Source organism: Anastrepha obliqua, chromosome 4, assembly GCF_027943255.1.
Source record: "Anastrepha obliqua isolate idAnaObli1 chromosome 4, idAnaObli1_1.0, whole genome shotgun sequence".
NCBI classification, from domain to species: domain Eukaryota; kingdom Metazoa; phylum Arthropoda; class Insecta; order Diptera; family Tephritidae; genus Anastrepha; species Anastrepha obliqua.
The window spans coordinates 81,173,910-81,192,110 of NC_072895.1; the positions used below are offsets into that span (position 1 = coordinate 81,173,910).

General features: G+C 37.0%; 1 protein-coding gene across 1 annotated transcript; it reads left to right on the forward strand.

Annotated features, from left to right (window-relative positions):
• The first annotated feature begins 722 nt into the window (after positions 1-722).
• On the forward strand, positions 723-14,038 carry LOC129244240 (E3 SUMO-protein ligase ZBED1-like). The gene is made up of 3 exons (XM_054881855.1): positions 723-757; positions 828-2,067; positions 14,021-14,038. Exons 1-3 carry the CDS (start codon positions 723-725, stop codon positions 14,036-14,038), a joined length of 1,293 nt encoding a protein of 430 aa, XP_054737830.1.
• Positions 14,039-18,201: the final 4,163 nt, after the last annotated feature.

Sequence of the window (18,201 nt, forward strand, 5' to 3'; positions counted from 1 at the left end):
GTCTTCAGTGACAGTCAGGCTGCATTGAACGCCCTGGAGAACGCAAAGCAAACTTCAAAGATTGTTCAAGAATGTAAGAAGAAGCTTAATTCTGTCGCAAGACAAAACAGGCTTGTACTTATATGGGTTCCGGGACACTCCGGTGTTCAAGGAAACGAAATTGCCGACGAATTGGCCAATTGGGGATCAGCGGTGCCCCCACAGGGGCCAGAGCCAATTATCGGAATCAGTCCCGCAGGAATCAAGAATTGGATCAACGATTATGTAGGCAATCTGCATAAAGAGCGATCTAGAACGCTGCAGAACTGCAAAGTGTTTTGTGACAAGTCCGAACAGAAAACTGTCAAACTTTCTACTAAAACTTAGAAGGAAAGATATTCGGTTGATGGTCAGCATATGATCACCATTGGAATCATCGAGGACCCGGTATGCCTGTCATGCTTGGAGGAGGCGGATAGCACTGAGCACTTTCTCTGTGAGTGTCCTGCCTTTGCTAGAGCACGACTACGAGTATTGGGTTCCGATGTCATGGGAATGAGTAATATTCGTTCTCTAAAACTGGAGGATATTTACAGATTTGCCAAAGAATCTGGAAAATTCTCACAGGACTAACTATCTCTATCTCTGTCTCTATTCTTTCCTATCTCTTTCTCTGATACTTATCTCCCTCCCTCCTTGACTATCTACCCAAAACTATCAAATCATCAAGAAACACCTCAAACATGCATAAGCATATAAAGAGCCACCCCGATGCGATGTATGTATATTGTTGCCTCATGGTACATATGTGCACAAAACAAATTATGTTATGTTTAATATTTTTTTAGTGCAACAGACTCTGGAAAACAACAAACCACTTTATCAAGAGATCTTGATCTGCTGAGTCCATCAAGCCATGAAACTGAGCCGCAACCATCAACAATTTTATCAAAAAAATCTGCTTTGGAAAAATTTGTAAAAGCTCATACACCACTTGATGCCGAAAATGGCATCTATGCGGAAAATAATATATATGTGAGTCACCTAAAAAAAAAAAGGCAACTGTCCATTACACAATCAATAGAACGCAAATTTTCTTATTCGGATGGCGGAAAAGATCATTCAAAACTCTGCAAGTTGTTGCTTTACTTTATTTGCGTCGACAAAAGACCATTTGATATCGTAAAAGGGCGTAGATTTAACAAATTGATGAAGAAAGCCTGCCCATCATTTAAAATTCCAAGCGTTGATACGCTAAAAGCTCAATTGGATGATTTTTATACTATAATGCATTCTAAAATTCAAAGCACATTTGAAAATGTAGCTCACGTGGCACTAATATGTGATGTTTGGACCGAGATGATGACTGTTACCAGTTATTTAGGAGTTACTGCTAATTTTTTGCATAATGATAGTCTTATGTCTCGTTGCATAGCCACCGTTGCTCTAGATGAAAGGCATACTGGTGAATACATAGCTGCAAAATTGAATGAAATTTGTACAAGCATGCACATCAATACAGAAAAAATATCTGCGATAGTGACAGACAACGGCGCGAACATAACAGCAGCTACAACAATTTTTCTTGGGAAAAACCATCACTTGCCTTGCTTTGCCCATACACTAAATCTCATCGCTGAATCTGCAATGTCAGTTAATGACTTCAATTTATTAATAAGCAAAGTGCGTGACATTGTAAAATACTTCAAGAGCAGTGTAATTGCCAGCGATGTGTTACGAGAAAAGCAAGCTCGCTCTCAACCTCTTAAACTGATTTTGGATGTAAAGACACGGTGGAATTCCGTTTATTATATGCTCCAGAGATTTATTGAGCTAACGCCTATAGTATATCAAGTCTTAATGTTGAATGTTAAAGCACCGCCCACACTCTCAGCTTTAGAAATTCAAAATATTAAAACATTGATGAGTATTTTGAAACCACTAGAATATGTTACCAAAGTGCTGTCGGGTGAACGATATGTGACTATAAGCAAAATTATACCGATTGTGAATTGCCTGAAGGCGCAGATTAATGATGTATATGTGCCTGTAGGTGAGGACTACGATGATATGACAGTACTACATGCGGTAAAAAAAGAAATGATTAAACAAATAGAACGCCGATTCGAATGCATTGCAGAAAACTATTACACTTACTTTCAATTTCTTGTTTACTGGATCCGAGATTCAAAAATATCCCTTTTAAAGACAAGTTAGCTTGTGCGAAATCAATTAAGTTACTAAGACAATATATAACATCCAGTTCAAGTGTTCACTCGAGTGAAAATGAAAGTGATTATTCCATAGAATCAGCATACGATTTTTGGAGTCACTATAAGAAGTTGGCGCACACAGAGAAGCTGCATAAAAAATCATGTTCTGCAATGAACGTTACAAATAATGACGAATTAAGTCGGTACCTTTCTGCCCAGGTTTCGCCGCTCTCTATCGACCCTTTAAAACAATGGGATGACATGAAAGTGGTATATCCAAAACTATACAACATGGCAAAGAAGTATTTGGGAATTCCTGCGTCATCTGTGCCCTCTGAACGGATTGCACGGAGGAGGAGTGGGATATTTAAAAATAATGTTAAAAAATAGATTTGGCGCAAATAAATAAATACTCGATACCTTGCAATATCGATACTTAAGTTCCGATATTTTAATGAGTACGATGCTTTTCTTTTGATACTACTCATGAGTACATGATCGATACTTTACATTCGATATCGTGTCCCTAGTCATCAATCAGTTATAAAATATGTAATTGTAAGAGTGATTTGTGGATCAAAATACCAAACCGTTTATAAATTATAAAGAACGTAAAAATATCTCGAAAACGGACAACGTGTGAAGTGACTCAGTCGATCTATTATAATTATATTATAGGGAAAATGTACAACAGTTATCAGAAATGATTTATTTAATCCGGCAAAACATTTTTATAACACAATAAATAGTGCAAAAAATGAAAATAAGCTGGAGCTAAAATATGCAAGTGGGGGCAACGGAAAATATCTGGCCGCACCGAACGTATTTTATTGAGATAAATAGCCGCAACCGCAGATTACGACAAGAAATCTTGCGAGTGAGTTTAGAGATGTGTGTGGGGCGGAGTTTCTCATGAAACAGTCCGCCAAGTTTTGCAAAAGACCAATTACACTTCAGAGTTGCTCGAAAGAAACTTTTGCTCTCTGCCATTTTGAAAAGCGGTTATCTTTCGCCCATACCCATGTAGCTCAACCAGATGGCTACCGAGATGATGTGATATTCTATGACGGATCGGATAGAATGTGGAGGCAGCCATTAAAAGCACGAGAAGGGCAGAATACGGCGATGGTTACCGACTGCAGCTAATGCGTTTGAATGAAATTCTCAAAGAAAAGCGGCCGGAATGAGACGGTAGACATGACAAATTCATTTTGCTGTATGACAACGCCAGGCCACACGTTGCTAAATCGGTTCAGAAATATTTAGAACGACTGAATTGGAAAATCTGGCCTCACCCGCCGTATTCAACAGACATTGCACCTTCTTTCATACCCAAGCAATTTTTTGTTGATTATTTTATTAATTTTCTTTGTAAGTAGATATTGTACAAGGTGGCGCAAAAGTAACCTAGCGATGTTTTTTGGCTGTAATTAAAAAAAAAATGAAAAACTTTGATTCTTCTTGTGGATTATTTTTATTTGGTTTTTTAATTTTTTTTACATCAAGTCGAGAATATGATGTCATGTAAATGGCCGCCGCCACAGTTGATTGCCATTTGAGCCCTTTTTATGGCATTTTCCACTTTGGCCAAAACTTCCGGCAATAGGTCCTCACATTCTTGACGGATATAGTCTTTAAGAGCTGCAAGAGTCTGAGGCTTGTTGACATAAACCCGCGACTTCAAAAAGCCCCATAAAAAGAAGTCTGAAGCGGTCAAATCAGGCGATCATGCTGGCCAGTGCAAATCGCCAAGACGGGAGAAAACGGGAGATTAGGCGCCCGGGAAATGCATCCTTCAGCATATCGGTTGTGGCACGTGCAGTGTGTGCCTTTGCACCGTCCTGTTGGAACCACATGTTTTCCAATCCCAATTCATCAAGTTGCGGCAAAAAGAACTCGTTGATCATTGCTCTGTAGCGCTCACCATTCACAGTAACCGTTTGGCCCGCGACGTCTTCGAAGAAAAAAGGTCCGATGACTCCTTCAGCGAAAACATCACACCATACTGTGATTTTGAGCGGTGGTAATGGCTCTTCGTGGGTTACACGCGGATTTTCAGTGCCCCAGAAGCGTAAATTTTGCTTATTTACGTACCCGCTAAGATGGAAATGGGTCTCATCACTCATGATTATTTTTGATGAAAAATCATCTACCTCTTGGTGGTGATTAAGGATGGCTTGAACGTATGTTAGACGCGATTGGCGGTCAGCAGCTAACAGCTGATGCACCGTCTGGACTTTGTACGGAAACATCTTCAAATCTTGTACCAAAATTCGCTGTAAAGACCTTCGACTGATACCCATTTGCGTGGCACGTCGTCTGGTCGATGTCGACGGCGCTTCCATGACATCCTCGGCTACAGCAGCAATATTATCTGCAGAACGGCTACTCCGGGGTCTGCTACGCCTGGCAGCATCTCGTGTTGTGCCAGTCTCTTCGAGGTGAGCGGCTAAACGTCGCAGTGTTTCACCAGTAGGCGTTGGACGGCGAGGAAATCTGCGACGAAATTCACGTTGTGCCAAAGTCACCGACCGATTATTGGTCAAATAAATAGTCAGCAATATTCCGCGTTCTGGAGCAGTGTAGCATAACATTGTTTATTAACGTGTATTTCGCATGTGTTTACTACACAAATGTCAAAACAGAACTGACATTAGGGGCCAATCGCAAAATGTATAGCATTTTCTGATAGGAGGATTACTTTAGCGCCACCTGCTATAAGTAAAATTTTTTAAAAGCTCATAACTTAGTCAAAAATGAACCGATTTTAATAATTTTGGGTTCAAAATGATCGCCATTACTTACACTAGCGACATTTGCAAAAAAGTAGTTGAAAATTTTTTATTTTGCAAAAAACAAAAAGTGCGTTCATTTTTGACTAAGTTATGAGCATTTAAACAAAAAAGTTTCTTATATAATTAAAAAAAAACGATTTTGAGCCGAAAAACAAAATTGCCGATAAATCTTGACACAAATTTTTTTCGGGCGATCACAAAAATACGTGTTTTATTATTTTGACCAGAGAGCAACATATTTGAGTTACATCGAAATTGAAGAACCTGACCCGAATAGCCCGGTTGAATTGAAATGGAAAGCATAAAATTTATTCACTCTGGTGGAGCGACCAAAAACACGTTCAAATCACACGAACTTTACCCCTCTCTCTCTCTCTCTCTCTCTCTCTTTATTCTACATGTTACATTAAATGTCCGAAACAATAAACAATCCTTGTTAGTATAATACAAAATTAAATATTTTGAATTATATTATTAGAAATGGTTTATTTTTAAATGATTTCTTTAACCCCTATATTCGGACCGAAAGCGTTTAGAAATAGTCTAAATATGGAGTATATAGAATTGTGCACTTGTGTGTGTATGTATGTACTTGTATTGTATTGTTAAAAAAATACTCACCTTATTTAATTAGCAAGCATACTTACAGGCGGCAACTGTAAAATACGCTACATTTGCTTTCGACGCGATTGACAAGTGAGTGACTTGCTTAAAGTGCTAAAATTTTTACGTAAATACTACCAAATTAGTCAACATACGATAAACACCCTATATACACACATGTATACATACATATATATTCTGCGTATAAACAAGTATGAGTATGCTTGGCATATTCCATAGGAGGTGATATATGGTACCTTACCAGCTGCTTGCCGCCATTCATGTGCTACATCCGGCATTCCGTCGACTCCTGCGGATTTAGTTTAGTGGAGCGTCTGGAACGTTAAAAACATTAAAACCTAGGATGTCTTAGGGACTAGATGAAATTAAATTATCTTTGCGAAAATGTGTTGTGAATAACATAAATAATAATCTCTACCTATTTAAAAGTTGTGCATTTGATTTTTAAATATAATAGTAAAAATTTATGATTGCAATAACTTATGTGCTATAATGCAAATAACGTTGTAGAATTTATTTTTTTTGTAACAGAAGTGGAAGCAACTGAAAAAATAAATAGATTATGGATAATTAAATGTTAAAAAAAATATTATGTAAACTATTTGTTTATTTAAATAATTAGCATACAAAAAAAAAATTGTTTTCTGTTATTATAGCATAAAAGTAAAATCGAATTAATTATTAAAAACAAAAAATTATGACTATTTAAAAGAAAAAAATTATAACAAAAAAATTTGTCTATTGAAAAATTTACATTTTTTCAAATATCATCTTCAATTCCACTGATGTTAATCATAGGCGCTACATTTAGACAGCTGCCGTCGTTGCACTGTAGGCATGCTACACTGCAGTATAATCCACTTTTTCGGCATCCGCATGCAGCTCCACATCCTTTTTTGCAATTGCAAAGTAACATTTTTAATAAATTTTCCGGAGCAGGTAATTGATTCGTAAATATTGGATTATAGGTATTATTTGAATAGTTCCATCCCCAATTTTCGATGATTAAATCATTCCCTAACCACAACTGGATTTGTAGGTAAACCCGTTTTAAGTGTTCAAATGCTGCATCAGATGTGGGAGGTAACGAAGATAAAAGAACACTTGCGTCTTTGGCAGTTGCTTTGATGAAAGAATTGAACTTGAATGTATTCAAATCTGTCATTTTTGCCGAAGCACCATACAGTCCCAAAATACATGTAATACCAGCTTGAAATATATTATTTGCATCTTCATGTACATTTTTAAATACTGCTGCTGAGTCATGTAGATCATTCCGCTTCTCAAAATTTTTGATAAACTTCATTTTTGTAAAACGCAGAAGTAGTATCACAGCCCGTGAAAGCATGTAAAAATAGAACATGTTCTTTGCATGCTGGTAGAGATTTTTCTAAACTTTTCGATGAAAATATTTGTTGGTTAACTTTGCCTCAGGATGGTTTTAAAAAATATATTTAATATATGTATATAATATATCAGTAGGCGCCAATGCCGTTAACACAACCAAGACGTCAATGTCTTCAGAAATTACAACAATATTTTGAGATTCTAAACTAATTGCTGTATCAACAATTAATTCATCTGCATCGCTTTTCGCTTGGCATGTAAAAATATTGTTATGAGCTAATTTTATTCTTAACATTTCGATTAGGCGAGATTTATTTTTTTTATTCGTTAGAAATTTATCTTGAGCGATTTTGAACGGCATATTTTCATCAAATTCAATATCTGTACTTATATTTTTTAGTGCGCGACGATTCCTTTCAGCAGATTGAATACCGTCCTTCTTATATCCATCAAATACCACGTATGCGTTATTATAATTATTCCTCAAATATTTTACGTAATGTTCGCATATCATTTTGAATGTTTCATTTAATTGCCATTTGCAACGATATAACAACATCAATAACATAATGAATATTTTCTAAGCTTTTCAAATTAATCTGAATTTCTGGGAATAATTCGTAGAAAGTTGATTTTTTTGTGTTTCACAGTTGGCCATCTTCAAACAGAGCAACTGGATATGGTGCCAGTTCATAATTCATATTAGTTTTTAGTTCATCATCTGTTTTTTTCAACACACAAATACGTTGAAACAGCAACAATGGATCAACGGGAATAACATTGTCATGCATTTTTATTTTATTATTTTTAGCCAATAGAGAATTTATTTTATCTTTCCTTAATAACTTCAATTCGCGTACATTTTTCCCTTCGATTTTCTTCATAACTTTCAAACCTTCTTCAAAAGCATTGTAACAATTTATACTTTTATCACCGGTAATTCCAGTGGCAATTGACATAATTGCATCTGTATCAGGAAAGGACTGTGTTCTTTGAAAAAGCCTACCAATCTTTTTACATCGATACCATCCCTTTCTATTCTAGCATCTGTAGAATCACTGTGTTGATGACTTTTATTGAAAGATAGGTCACAAAAATTTTCTACGCTTTCAATAATATCTTTACTATAAATAACTCCTCTGATCCATTTATAAACTACACTTTCAGTGGCACCTCGTTTAAAAGGACGACGCTCATTCCTTTCATTAAAGTCTGCTCAATAGTCTGATCACTTGCAATACCAGAAAAAAAATATCTGATCGCCTAGATGTGAAATATCCTGTTGTATATTTTTCGAACTCTGCTGGATCCATTTTATACTGTAATTCCTTCATATTCAGCCTTCACTATTACGTATTCACAACATTCACTCAACACGTGTCACTTATAACTGAACTAGGCAGAACAAATTAATAGTACGCCGCAGCTGCCGTTCCCCTCTTCAAGTTTGACTACCTGCTCAAGGTCTCTTCGACCCTTCAAATAAAATGGAACGTTGGGAAGATGTTTGTCTTTATCTATTTAAGTAAAATTTAACGTAGAACTAAAAAAAAATTATTTTCAACTAAATATTATGCTCCAATATATTAATTTTTCATATTTTTTTTGTTTAAACAATGAAAAAATTAATTGCACAATATAAGTTACAATTTAGAGTATACAAAAGAAAATCCTGTTGGTTACATGGCAATTCATTCAGTCCCTATGAGATCCGAGGTCAAAACCCCCGGGTACTCCATTAGTTATTTAGGGGCGCTTTTGCTGTTCGAAATTTTCAAAGTAACTTCGCAAAGCGAATCTACGCGAGATGACTTCGATATAGCAGCTAATTTGATTTTTTCTTGCAATTTGGGGGTTGAATGTAAAAGTACTCTCTTTCTTTATTGTTGCTTTGTTTGTTTGTTTCCATTCCTATGGAGAATTCGACATTCAAATCACCAAATTGCAAAAACAAAATACATGTAAATATCCATCGGAGTCACCTTCTATGAATTTACTTATTTATTTAAGCCTTATTTTCACTTAGAGACTATTGACAATTCTGTAGTTAAACTACGAGAATTAATGTAACCTTAAAATTATTCCACCGTGATTTCGAAGTAAACTATTTTTACAGATTGAATGCAGGGATCTGATTCAGATTAACTGTAAAACTCGTTTATACATAATATAAATTTATACGAAAATAAATCAAAAGAAAAAGAATTTTAAAAGAAATTCAGTACTCTTAAGCTCTATAAATGGGAAAATTTATAGCATATTTGCTTCTAACTTTTTTCAAGAAAAACAGTTCACTATTCCGTAGTCGGCGTTGTGAGATTTGAAAATTTATGAATTCTAGATGAAAATGGCAATCAATTATCCCATTAATAACAGCAAAAACCATTGAGAGCGAGGAAATAGTTCCCCTGCTTTGCCGATCGCCATTGTCGTTCATGCTTAAATCCTATTGTTTAGGTTTAATTCATTAATCTGTGCAGTAAATAAATAATGAAAAAATAAATATAGTTCTCCTGCAGTTTATGATTTTAAGTTTATTGGCTTACACCTGCCACTATATAATGGGATCCACAAAGCAACTTTACTCATCGCCATTGTTGCTTGACATCTTTTCTACGAAAGAGGTGCAAAGGCAGAATTAAGCAAAGGCCGTAACAAGTAGGGGAAAATGGGGAGTTGTGAGACATTGTTACCTTTTGTTTACATTCAATTTTAAGTGTCAACAAGTGTTCTCGATGCGATCTCACTTTTCAGCTAGCATTGGTCATATTTACATGCATTCGACGAGTCTCTCCAGTTACTGTGTTTTGGAATTTCTCGGTAAGTTTTTTTCATCATTTGTTTTGCTATACATTCGATCAGTTGTTGAAGCAAATTGCAAATGTTAATATTATATATACAAATTATTAATTGTCCTATTAGCTTTGAATTTACACATTCGATTTACATGAACGTTCGATGTGTTTATGATACGCAGCCATTTATAAAAAAACCGATTTGGGGAGTTGTGAGACACCGTTTTTTTCGACGTTTTAACTCATCTTTCATAAGTACCTCGAAATATTCATGCATTGTTTGTATATATATCATGAAATTTTTGGTTAAATTTGAGTTTTTATTGTTTTTCCGCTTTTTCGTAGATTTCTGATTTATCATGCCGCGTCATAGGTATGTGAGTGAGTCAAGTAAAACAACGATCGATGCAAATATATTATTGGTTGCAATCAAGGAAATTTTGAAAAAGGCAATGCGATCTGTTGGTCGGGCATATGATATAGATAAATCATTTTTCATCTTAATAAAGAACTAACAACTAAAATAAGTCATTTTTATTAATTTAAACCATGGTGTCTCACAACTCCCCACATTTTTGTATTTTGTAATATATTATATTTTATATTATTATATACAATTTTGATTTTAAGGAAAATTGTAGTTTTGTTAAATAGGCCATACCAATAGCTTCCAGTATTCATTGACTAAAGATTCCATCGTTGACATATGCAGAATATTAAGATTTTGAGTAATACGGGTCCAAAAACAAAACCCGTCTCACAACTCCCCATTCTCCCTTATACATTTTATTTTTTTTTGGTGGTGGGTGAGGTAGGGTTCAAAATACCTTCGTACTTACAGCGACCGTCGTCTACTGCGCCGAGTAGAGTGACCACTAAAACAATCCTTTCTCCTCTTATAGACTGACTCCCTTTCTGCATTACTTCGAGATGGCACCGAACGACGTCGATGAAATTGACCACTCCTATTTATTAGAGTACAGGGTAAAGAAAGTGAATATACTCGTAGCACTTTACACGTGTAAGAGAATGTTAGGTAAAAAAATGTGGTCTCCAACCAAAACTATCCAATTGGTCCTACACAGCCATTGTAAGGCCAAAAACTAACTATGCGGCACTAGCTTGGTTGCCTGCAACAGAAAAATAAAAATACAACAAAACCAAGCTGAACAAGATACAAAGAACAGCGAGTATCTTAACTACAGGAGCGCTTAGCACCAGTCTTACTGAAGCGCTCAATGTACTAACTCATCTGCTACCATTAGATCTAGACATTAAAACAATCGCTACTTGCAGCGCAGAGACATAGGAAGCTGGACAGCAAGGACGTACGGACACAGTAAGATCCTCCTACAGGGGCCCTCGCTGCTCAAAAACAGATCGGACTACACAGTCCCAGACCTTAACTTCAAGAAAGACTTGACGAAACCCGAATGCAGCAATGGGAAGGTGGTTGGAAGAGATGATATCGAAATCTATACCGACGGTTCTAAGATGAACTGTGGTGTGGGAGCTGACTTCCATTCGGAGCCACTCAGCCTATTAATTCGTCTGCCTGACTATCCCAGCGTGTTCCAGGCAGAACTTTTAGCGATCAGAGAAGCATGCAAATCACTAAAACTCTACAAGGAAGATGGTGCAAGAGTAGCTATCTTCTCAGACAGTCAATCAGCTATAAAGGCATTCGACTCCAACTCCATTTCATCCAAACTAGTCTTACAGTGTAGATAGGAGCTGGAACTGCTTAATCATTGGCTTGAAATTACTCTGATATGGGTTCCCAGTCATAGGAGCATGCGGGGTAATGAGATAGCGGATGAGCTAGCAAGAAAAGGTTCGACACCACTGAACACAATAAAAGCATACATTGCTTCACACTATCATGCTTTAGCCGAAAGAAGATGGAAGCAACTAACTACATAAAAAAAAATAAATAAATAATTGGCGCGTACACTTCTATTAGGTGTTTGGCCGAGCTCCTCCTCCTATTTGTGGTGTGCGTTTTGATGTTGTTCCACAAATGGAGGGACCTACAGTTTCAAGCCGACTCCGAACGGCAGATATTTTTATGAGGAGCTTTTTCATGGCAGAAATACACTCGGAGGTTTGCCATTGCCTGCCTTAACTACATGTATTACAACAAAAAACACATGGCCGTCACACAAAATCCAAAGGGCGAATCACTTATTAGGATGTTCTCGACCTAACATCTCACGCATCACTGCAACCCTTACAGGTCATTGGAAAGTAGGGGAGCATGCAGCCAGACTCAACCTCAATTCAACTTCAATCCCATCTGCAGAAGCTGTCAAGCGGAAGGGGTGAAGGAAAGACTTTTCCACTACTTATGTGAATGTCCAGGGCTAGCTAGGGCCCGACTCCGCTCCTTCGGTAAGCCGTTCTTACAGCTAATTAAGGAAATCTCAGACATCCTGTTATACTTGGACCTCACGAAATGGATCTGACTTGGAAAAAAAAAGACATCATCACACGAGACAGTGGTAGTAAAACGGTGCTGGTCACTAATTAGGATTATTTCAGTGGAAATATTCAACCACTCCAACAACAACTATTCACCGACGTCTGGGTCCGCAATGCTTGTAGCCAGATTCATACCACAGGCTCGTCATCTTATATCTCTGTCTGTGAGGCTTCGCTTTGTTGTACTGCGCCGAAGTTCCTTTGAACCCATTTACCTACCATATTGTAGGGAACAGCTTCGCCGTCCATCTGCCACTCGATTCAATGTCCCGTCGGCTTTGCCACCGCTGCATGATTTGGCATCTCCATTCCGCGATGTTAATGGTGGCGTGTTTTTTCCCTAGAACCCCAAGCATCCACTCGTTCCTCGGCCATGAAGTAGCTGCATATCTCCCCGATAGGTCGATAGTACGTCCCCCAATCTGAAAGCACCCAAAAGTACCTACTGATAGAATAAAAAACAAAGTTACAAAACATTTTTTTTTAATAAATGTCAGTGTTATTAGTAATAATTTTAGCAATTAATCATTTTGCTAGGTATGAAAAGCAATATCCTGACAGCACTCTTAACCAAGTCTCTGTACATCGAATGATATTCATGAACATGAAGAACGAAAAGAACATCATAGAAGAAAAGAAATAACAGAACGGAAATCAAAGAATTAGTTCAGCAGTTCAGTTAATAGGCCGGGTTAAGTGAACAAACTCGGAACGGAACGACCCAATTCTAGTTGAAAAGTGTTCTCATAATTAAAACATACTCTGGATATTCGTGGCCTGGTCATTGCTCATATTCTTACAGGAAATCACCGGGCTTTAAAACTTTGAATGATTTCTTATTCGGCGGCATCGACCTTACGTTGTGAAGTTATAAGCACGTTTTTTGCTAGAGGATTGTGAACTAGACTTATTGTGAGGTTTGCACTTCGACCTCATGGTCTTTTGTGTCTTGTATCGATCGTAAACTAAGTCAGCGCCAGTCCTTAGCGGCCGAATTCGCGCTCTAATACAGTAGTAGACTCCACAAGGTCCTGCATATCTTCAATGGCAGTGAAATTATCCTTAGCTCTCGTTTGTGTGTTTGTGAAAGTTTTCATTGGGGGATGTGGAGGTGAACGCCAACAAGACGAAGTGTCTCCTAACGAGAAAATTGTGTATTTATTATATTATTTGTAAGTTCAAAATATAAAATAACAGTTGTTTTATTAAATTTGTACTTATTTGCAATTAACATTCGTTCCCACTTTTTGAAATAATTTTATTTACGTACCTATATCAACTCTTTGAAAGCGCGCGCGAAAAGTTGAGAATAGCCCAATATTCTGTATTGCGGTTAGGTCGCCGTAGCCGAACAGTTTTGTGTGTGATTACCTGTTGGTGGCTCTGACAATCAAATTGACATCAAAATTTGACTTTTTTTCTAATAGCGATATAAATTCCGGGAACCCGGTACCTCTGAATTTCGGGGTACCAAATTAGTTTTTTATGTTTAAGTTTAGAATTTAGAACAAAAACGTATTAAAAAAACCCACATTAATTAATCCCATTGCGGACATTAAATCTCAAATTATGAAACTTTTTTCTAATAGAGATCACCCCTTAGCAGATGTCAAATAGAGATATAAATTCCGGGATCTCTGTACCTCTGAATTTTGGGGTTCCGAAAATCTCGGTATTAATTCCGGAATAATATATTATTTTTTGAAGTTAAATTGTAGAATTTATAATAAAATCTTTTTGAAAAAAATCCAAATTAATTTAATTATAAAATTGTATATTTCTATAGTGCCAAAAACCAGTATAAATTAAGGTTGTCAAAAAAGTCTTGCGGTATTTCCGCAAGCTTGTCTTTGCAAGCGCGTAGTTCTAGTTGTATTCGTCGCATCGGTTCACGCTAGAGCTTTTTGGAAAGCTCTTTTCACGTGCTAACACGTGTTTGATTAATTGTTGTTTGCTTCTAGTCGTTCGTGAGTTATAGCGTCGCAAACATGGAGCAAAATAAAGAGAAAATACGGCATATTTTACAGTACTACTACGATAAAGGCAAAAATGCATCTCATGCTGCCAATAAAATTTGTGCAGTTTATGGACCCGATACAGTTTCCATTTCCACCGCACAACGATGGTTTCAACGTTTTCGTTCTGGTGCAGAGGTGATCGAAGATGTGCCACGGCCCGGAAGGCCTGTCGTCAAAAATTGCGATAAAATCGCTGAATTGATCGAAAGAGACCGGCACAGTAGCAGTCGTAGCATCGGCCAAGAGCTGGGCATGAGTCATCAAACCGTTATAAACCATTTGAAGAAGCTTGGATTCAAAAAGAAGCTCGATGTATGGGTGCCACACGACTTGACGCAAAAAAACATTTTTGCCCGTATGGATGCATGCGAATCGCTTCTGAATCGCAACAAAATCGATCCGTCTTTGAAGCGGATGGTGACTGGCGATGAAAAGTGGGTCACTTACGACAACGTGAAGCGCAAACGGTCGTGGTCGAAAAGCGGTGAAGCTGCCCAGACGGTGGCCAAGCCTGGATTGACGGCCAGGAAGGTTCTTCTGTGTGTTTGGTGGGATTGGCAGGGAATCATCCACTATGAGCTGCTCCCCTATGGCCAAACGCTCAATTCGGACCTGTACTGCCAACAACTGGACCGCTTGAATGCAGCACTCATGCAGAAGAGGCCATCTTTGATCAACAGAGGCCGAATTGTCTTCCATCAGGACAACGCCAGGCCACACACATCTTTGGTGACGCGCCAGAAGCTCCGGGAGCTCGTATGGGAGGTTCTTTTGCATCCACCGTATAGTCCGGATCTCGCACCAAGTGATTACCACCTATTTCTGTCCATGGCGAACGAGCTTGGTAGTCGGAAGTTGTCCACAAGAGAGTCCTGTGAAAATTGGCTCTCCGAGTTTTTTGACAATAGGGAAGCGAGCTTCTATAAGAGGGGCATTATGAAGTTGGCATCTCGTTGGGAACTCGTCATCGAACAAAACGGCGCATATTTGACTTAAATCGCATTATTATAACCAATTTTATGAACAATTGAAAATTCAATAAAAATACCGCAAGACTTTTTTGACAACCTTTATTTCTATAATTTTTTTGTAAATAAAGTATATTGAAGGCTTTCAAAATGAAATATTACATTAAAAATCAAACATATGCGAGAGATAGCAAATTTAATTGCCTTTAATTTGATATATTATATTATAACACATGGGCTGGAAAGTCCGGAACCTAACACATAGATGGCACTAGTTTTATTGCATTCTCCTTTTTTTCAGTACTAGCCTTAAAAAGATAACTGTTAAAATTGCATTAGATTCTATTTATTAGTTCGTGAGTTTTTCTGCTAAGAGTGACGTTAGTTTTGTTATTTTCAAAACAATGGATCAAAACCAATTTTGTGTTTTACTTTTACACTGCTTCTTGATGGGAAGAAATACCGTTCAAGCAAAGCAATGACTTGAAAAGTGTTATGAGGATTCCGCTCCATCAGAAAAAACAATAAAACAATGGTTTGCTGACTTCAAACGTGATCGTAGAGACACCGATGATGCACAACGCAGTGGACGTCCAAATGAGGCGGTAGCAGCACAAAACATCAAAAAAATCCACAAAATCGTTTTGAATGATCGAAAAGTGAAGTTGCGTGAGTTAACTGACATCGTTAGGATATCTAAAGAAGGTGTTAGCTTTATATTGCATGAGCAATAATGAGATAGCTCTGTTCAAAGTGGGTGCTGCGTTTGCTCACTGTTGACCAAAAACAAGAACGTGTTGATGATTCTGAGCAATCGCAAAACTACGTGAATTGAACTTCGAATTGCTCCCACATCCACCGTATTTGCCAGATTTTGCTCCCAGCGACTACTGGTTGTTCGCAGACCTAAAAAAATGCTCGCCGGTAAGAAATTTCACTCGAATGAAGAGGTAATCGCTGAAACTGAGCCCTATTTTGAGGCAAAAGATAAATCGTGCTACAAAAGTAGTATTTAAATTTTAGAGTGGCGCTGGAATGAGTGCGTTGTTATTGATGGAAATTACGTTGCTGAATAAAGCTAATTTTTAACAAAAACAAAACGAGTTTCGACCCATGTGTTATAATTAATTTTGAACGATTACCTGGTTCTCCAGGTATTAGAAATTTAAGGTTTTTCTTTTTTATTTTATTCAAAACTATAAAAATTAGAGGAATTTTCGGGATCAGTGACCGAAATTACATAGGAATTGGATGTTCTGGTTCTTGTGTAAATAATTAAAAATTATTTGTAAGCGGGCGTAGTCCCATGAAGAAAATTTTGTTTTTAATGTTAATAAATGATGTTAAACTTATTAATGTTATAAAAGTTAAAAAGTTATCTCTATCAATGGTATCACAGAGGATAAACCAAATTTCTTTCGTCCAAGTGGGTCCACTTTCTGGGCAACTATTACAACCTAACCTAACCTAATCTGTATCGTACCTCATTCACACAATTATTTGAAAATATATTATATATACTTTGCATTTTCAGCAGTCCTATCTCCCTAAACCTAAATTTATTCTAATACGTTAAATTTATTAAACAAAAATGTAAAAAGCGATCAATTTAGAGGTATTGGATTTTAAATTAAAATAAAAAAACGAAAATTCAAATTTATTGGGCAATCTTTATTATTTTTGGCCGCAACTGCGCCGTTATGCGGACATCCGTAAACACCAATTTTTATTTACTCGCTGGAGGACTTCGCTCGGTATCTCGTGAATAACTTTAGTAATGTTGGCTTCCCATACCTCAATCGAAGTTGTTTTGTCCACAAAGTATTTAGACTTTACATACCACATAAATACAATTTTCAAAGGGTGGTATCACACGATCCACCAAGACCAATCCACTGGTCCGAGGCGAGAGATAAATTGCGAAACGACGACGCAATAAATTCATTGTTCAAGGGCTGTACGGCAAGTAGCTACGTCTTGTTGGAACCAAATGCTGTGGAGATCACGAGCTTCAATTTCCGGCATCAAAAAGTCGCTTATTATGGTGCGATAGCGTTCACCATTCACTGTTACATTGGCGCCAGCCTCGTCTTTGAAGAAATATAGGCCGATGCTTCCTCTAGCCATAGGCCGCACGAAACGGTTGCTTTCAATGGATGTAATGGCTGTTCGTGAATGGGCTCGTGAAAATGAGCCTCATCACTGAACACCATAAGTTAACCTAAGCGCGCAATGAATACTTTTCACAGAGCGTCGATTTTCGTAATACAAATTGTAAGCGTTGTTAAGGCGTAAATCTTGCTATGATGAATGAATTAATATTCGAAGTCTTTTTTTCTTAAATTTTCAGCACAGCTTATTTTATCATCCCTTGTTAAAATACTTCTACTTTATATTGTATAAAAAAAAACGGTGCCGTTTTGATTTTTTTTTTTTTTTTTTTTTTGTAAAAGATAGATAGATAACATTACAAATATTCCGAAATCTGGATATTAATACTCATGGCATTCCTAACGCATATATCCTTCGTGACATTTTAGAACGAATTTCTTCTTCAATTTCTGATGTTGAACTGATGTCTTTTGTGAGAAAATTCTTCGTGTGAAAAATGTACTCAGTGGCTTGTCACAGCATGCCCAGTGGTGGCCGTTATTCGAAAAACTTCTTTTGACAGATAGTTTAGATATTTTTTTTTGCTTTTTGCACTTTCCACGTTGCGTTTGGCTCAGTGCTGCCTCTGTAAATAAATGCATTTAACCAAATGTGTGGATTTACCTCAGCTATCTAAACAAAGCAGACTTCAATTTTCCTGCAGGGTTTGTTCTAGTACATATTCCATTGAACCTCAATCCAACAGATGTATTTATGCAATACTTTTTTTCTATTCTATCACGTTTTCATAAGTATAAAAACTTTTAAATATACGTACATACATATAAAGTTGTACTTTTCATAATCTCACAGTTCAGCCAGTATCTATT

Bases quoted from the DNA above. Each gene is read 5' to 3' on its own strand.
- LOC129244240 (XM_054881855.1), top strand. From the start codon at position 723: ATGCATAAGCATATAAAGAGCCACCCCGATGCGAT. The intron at 758-827 runs GTATGTATATTG...ATATTTTTTTAG, and splicing joins AAGAGCCACCCCGATGCGAT to TGCAACAGACTCTGGAAAAC.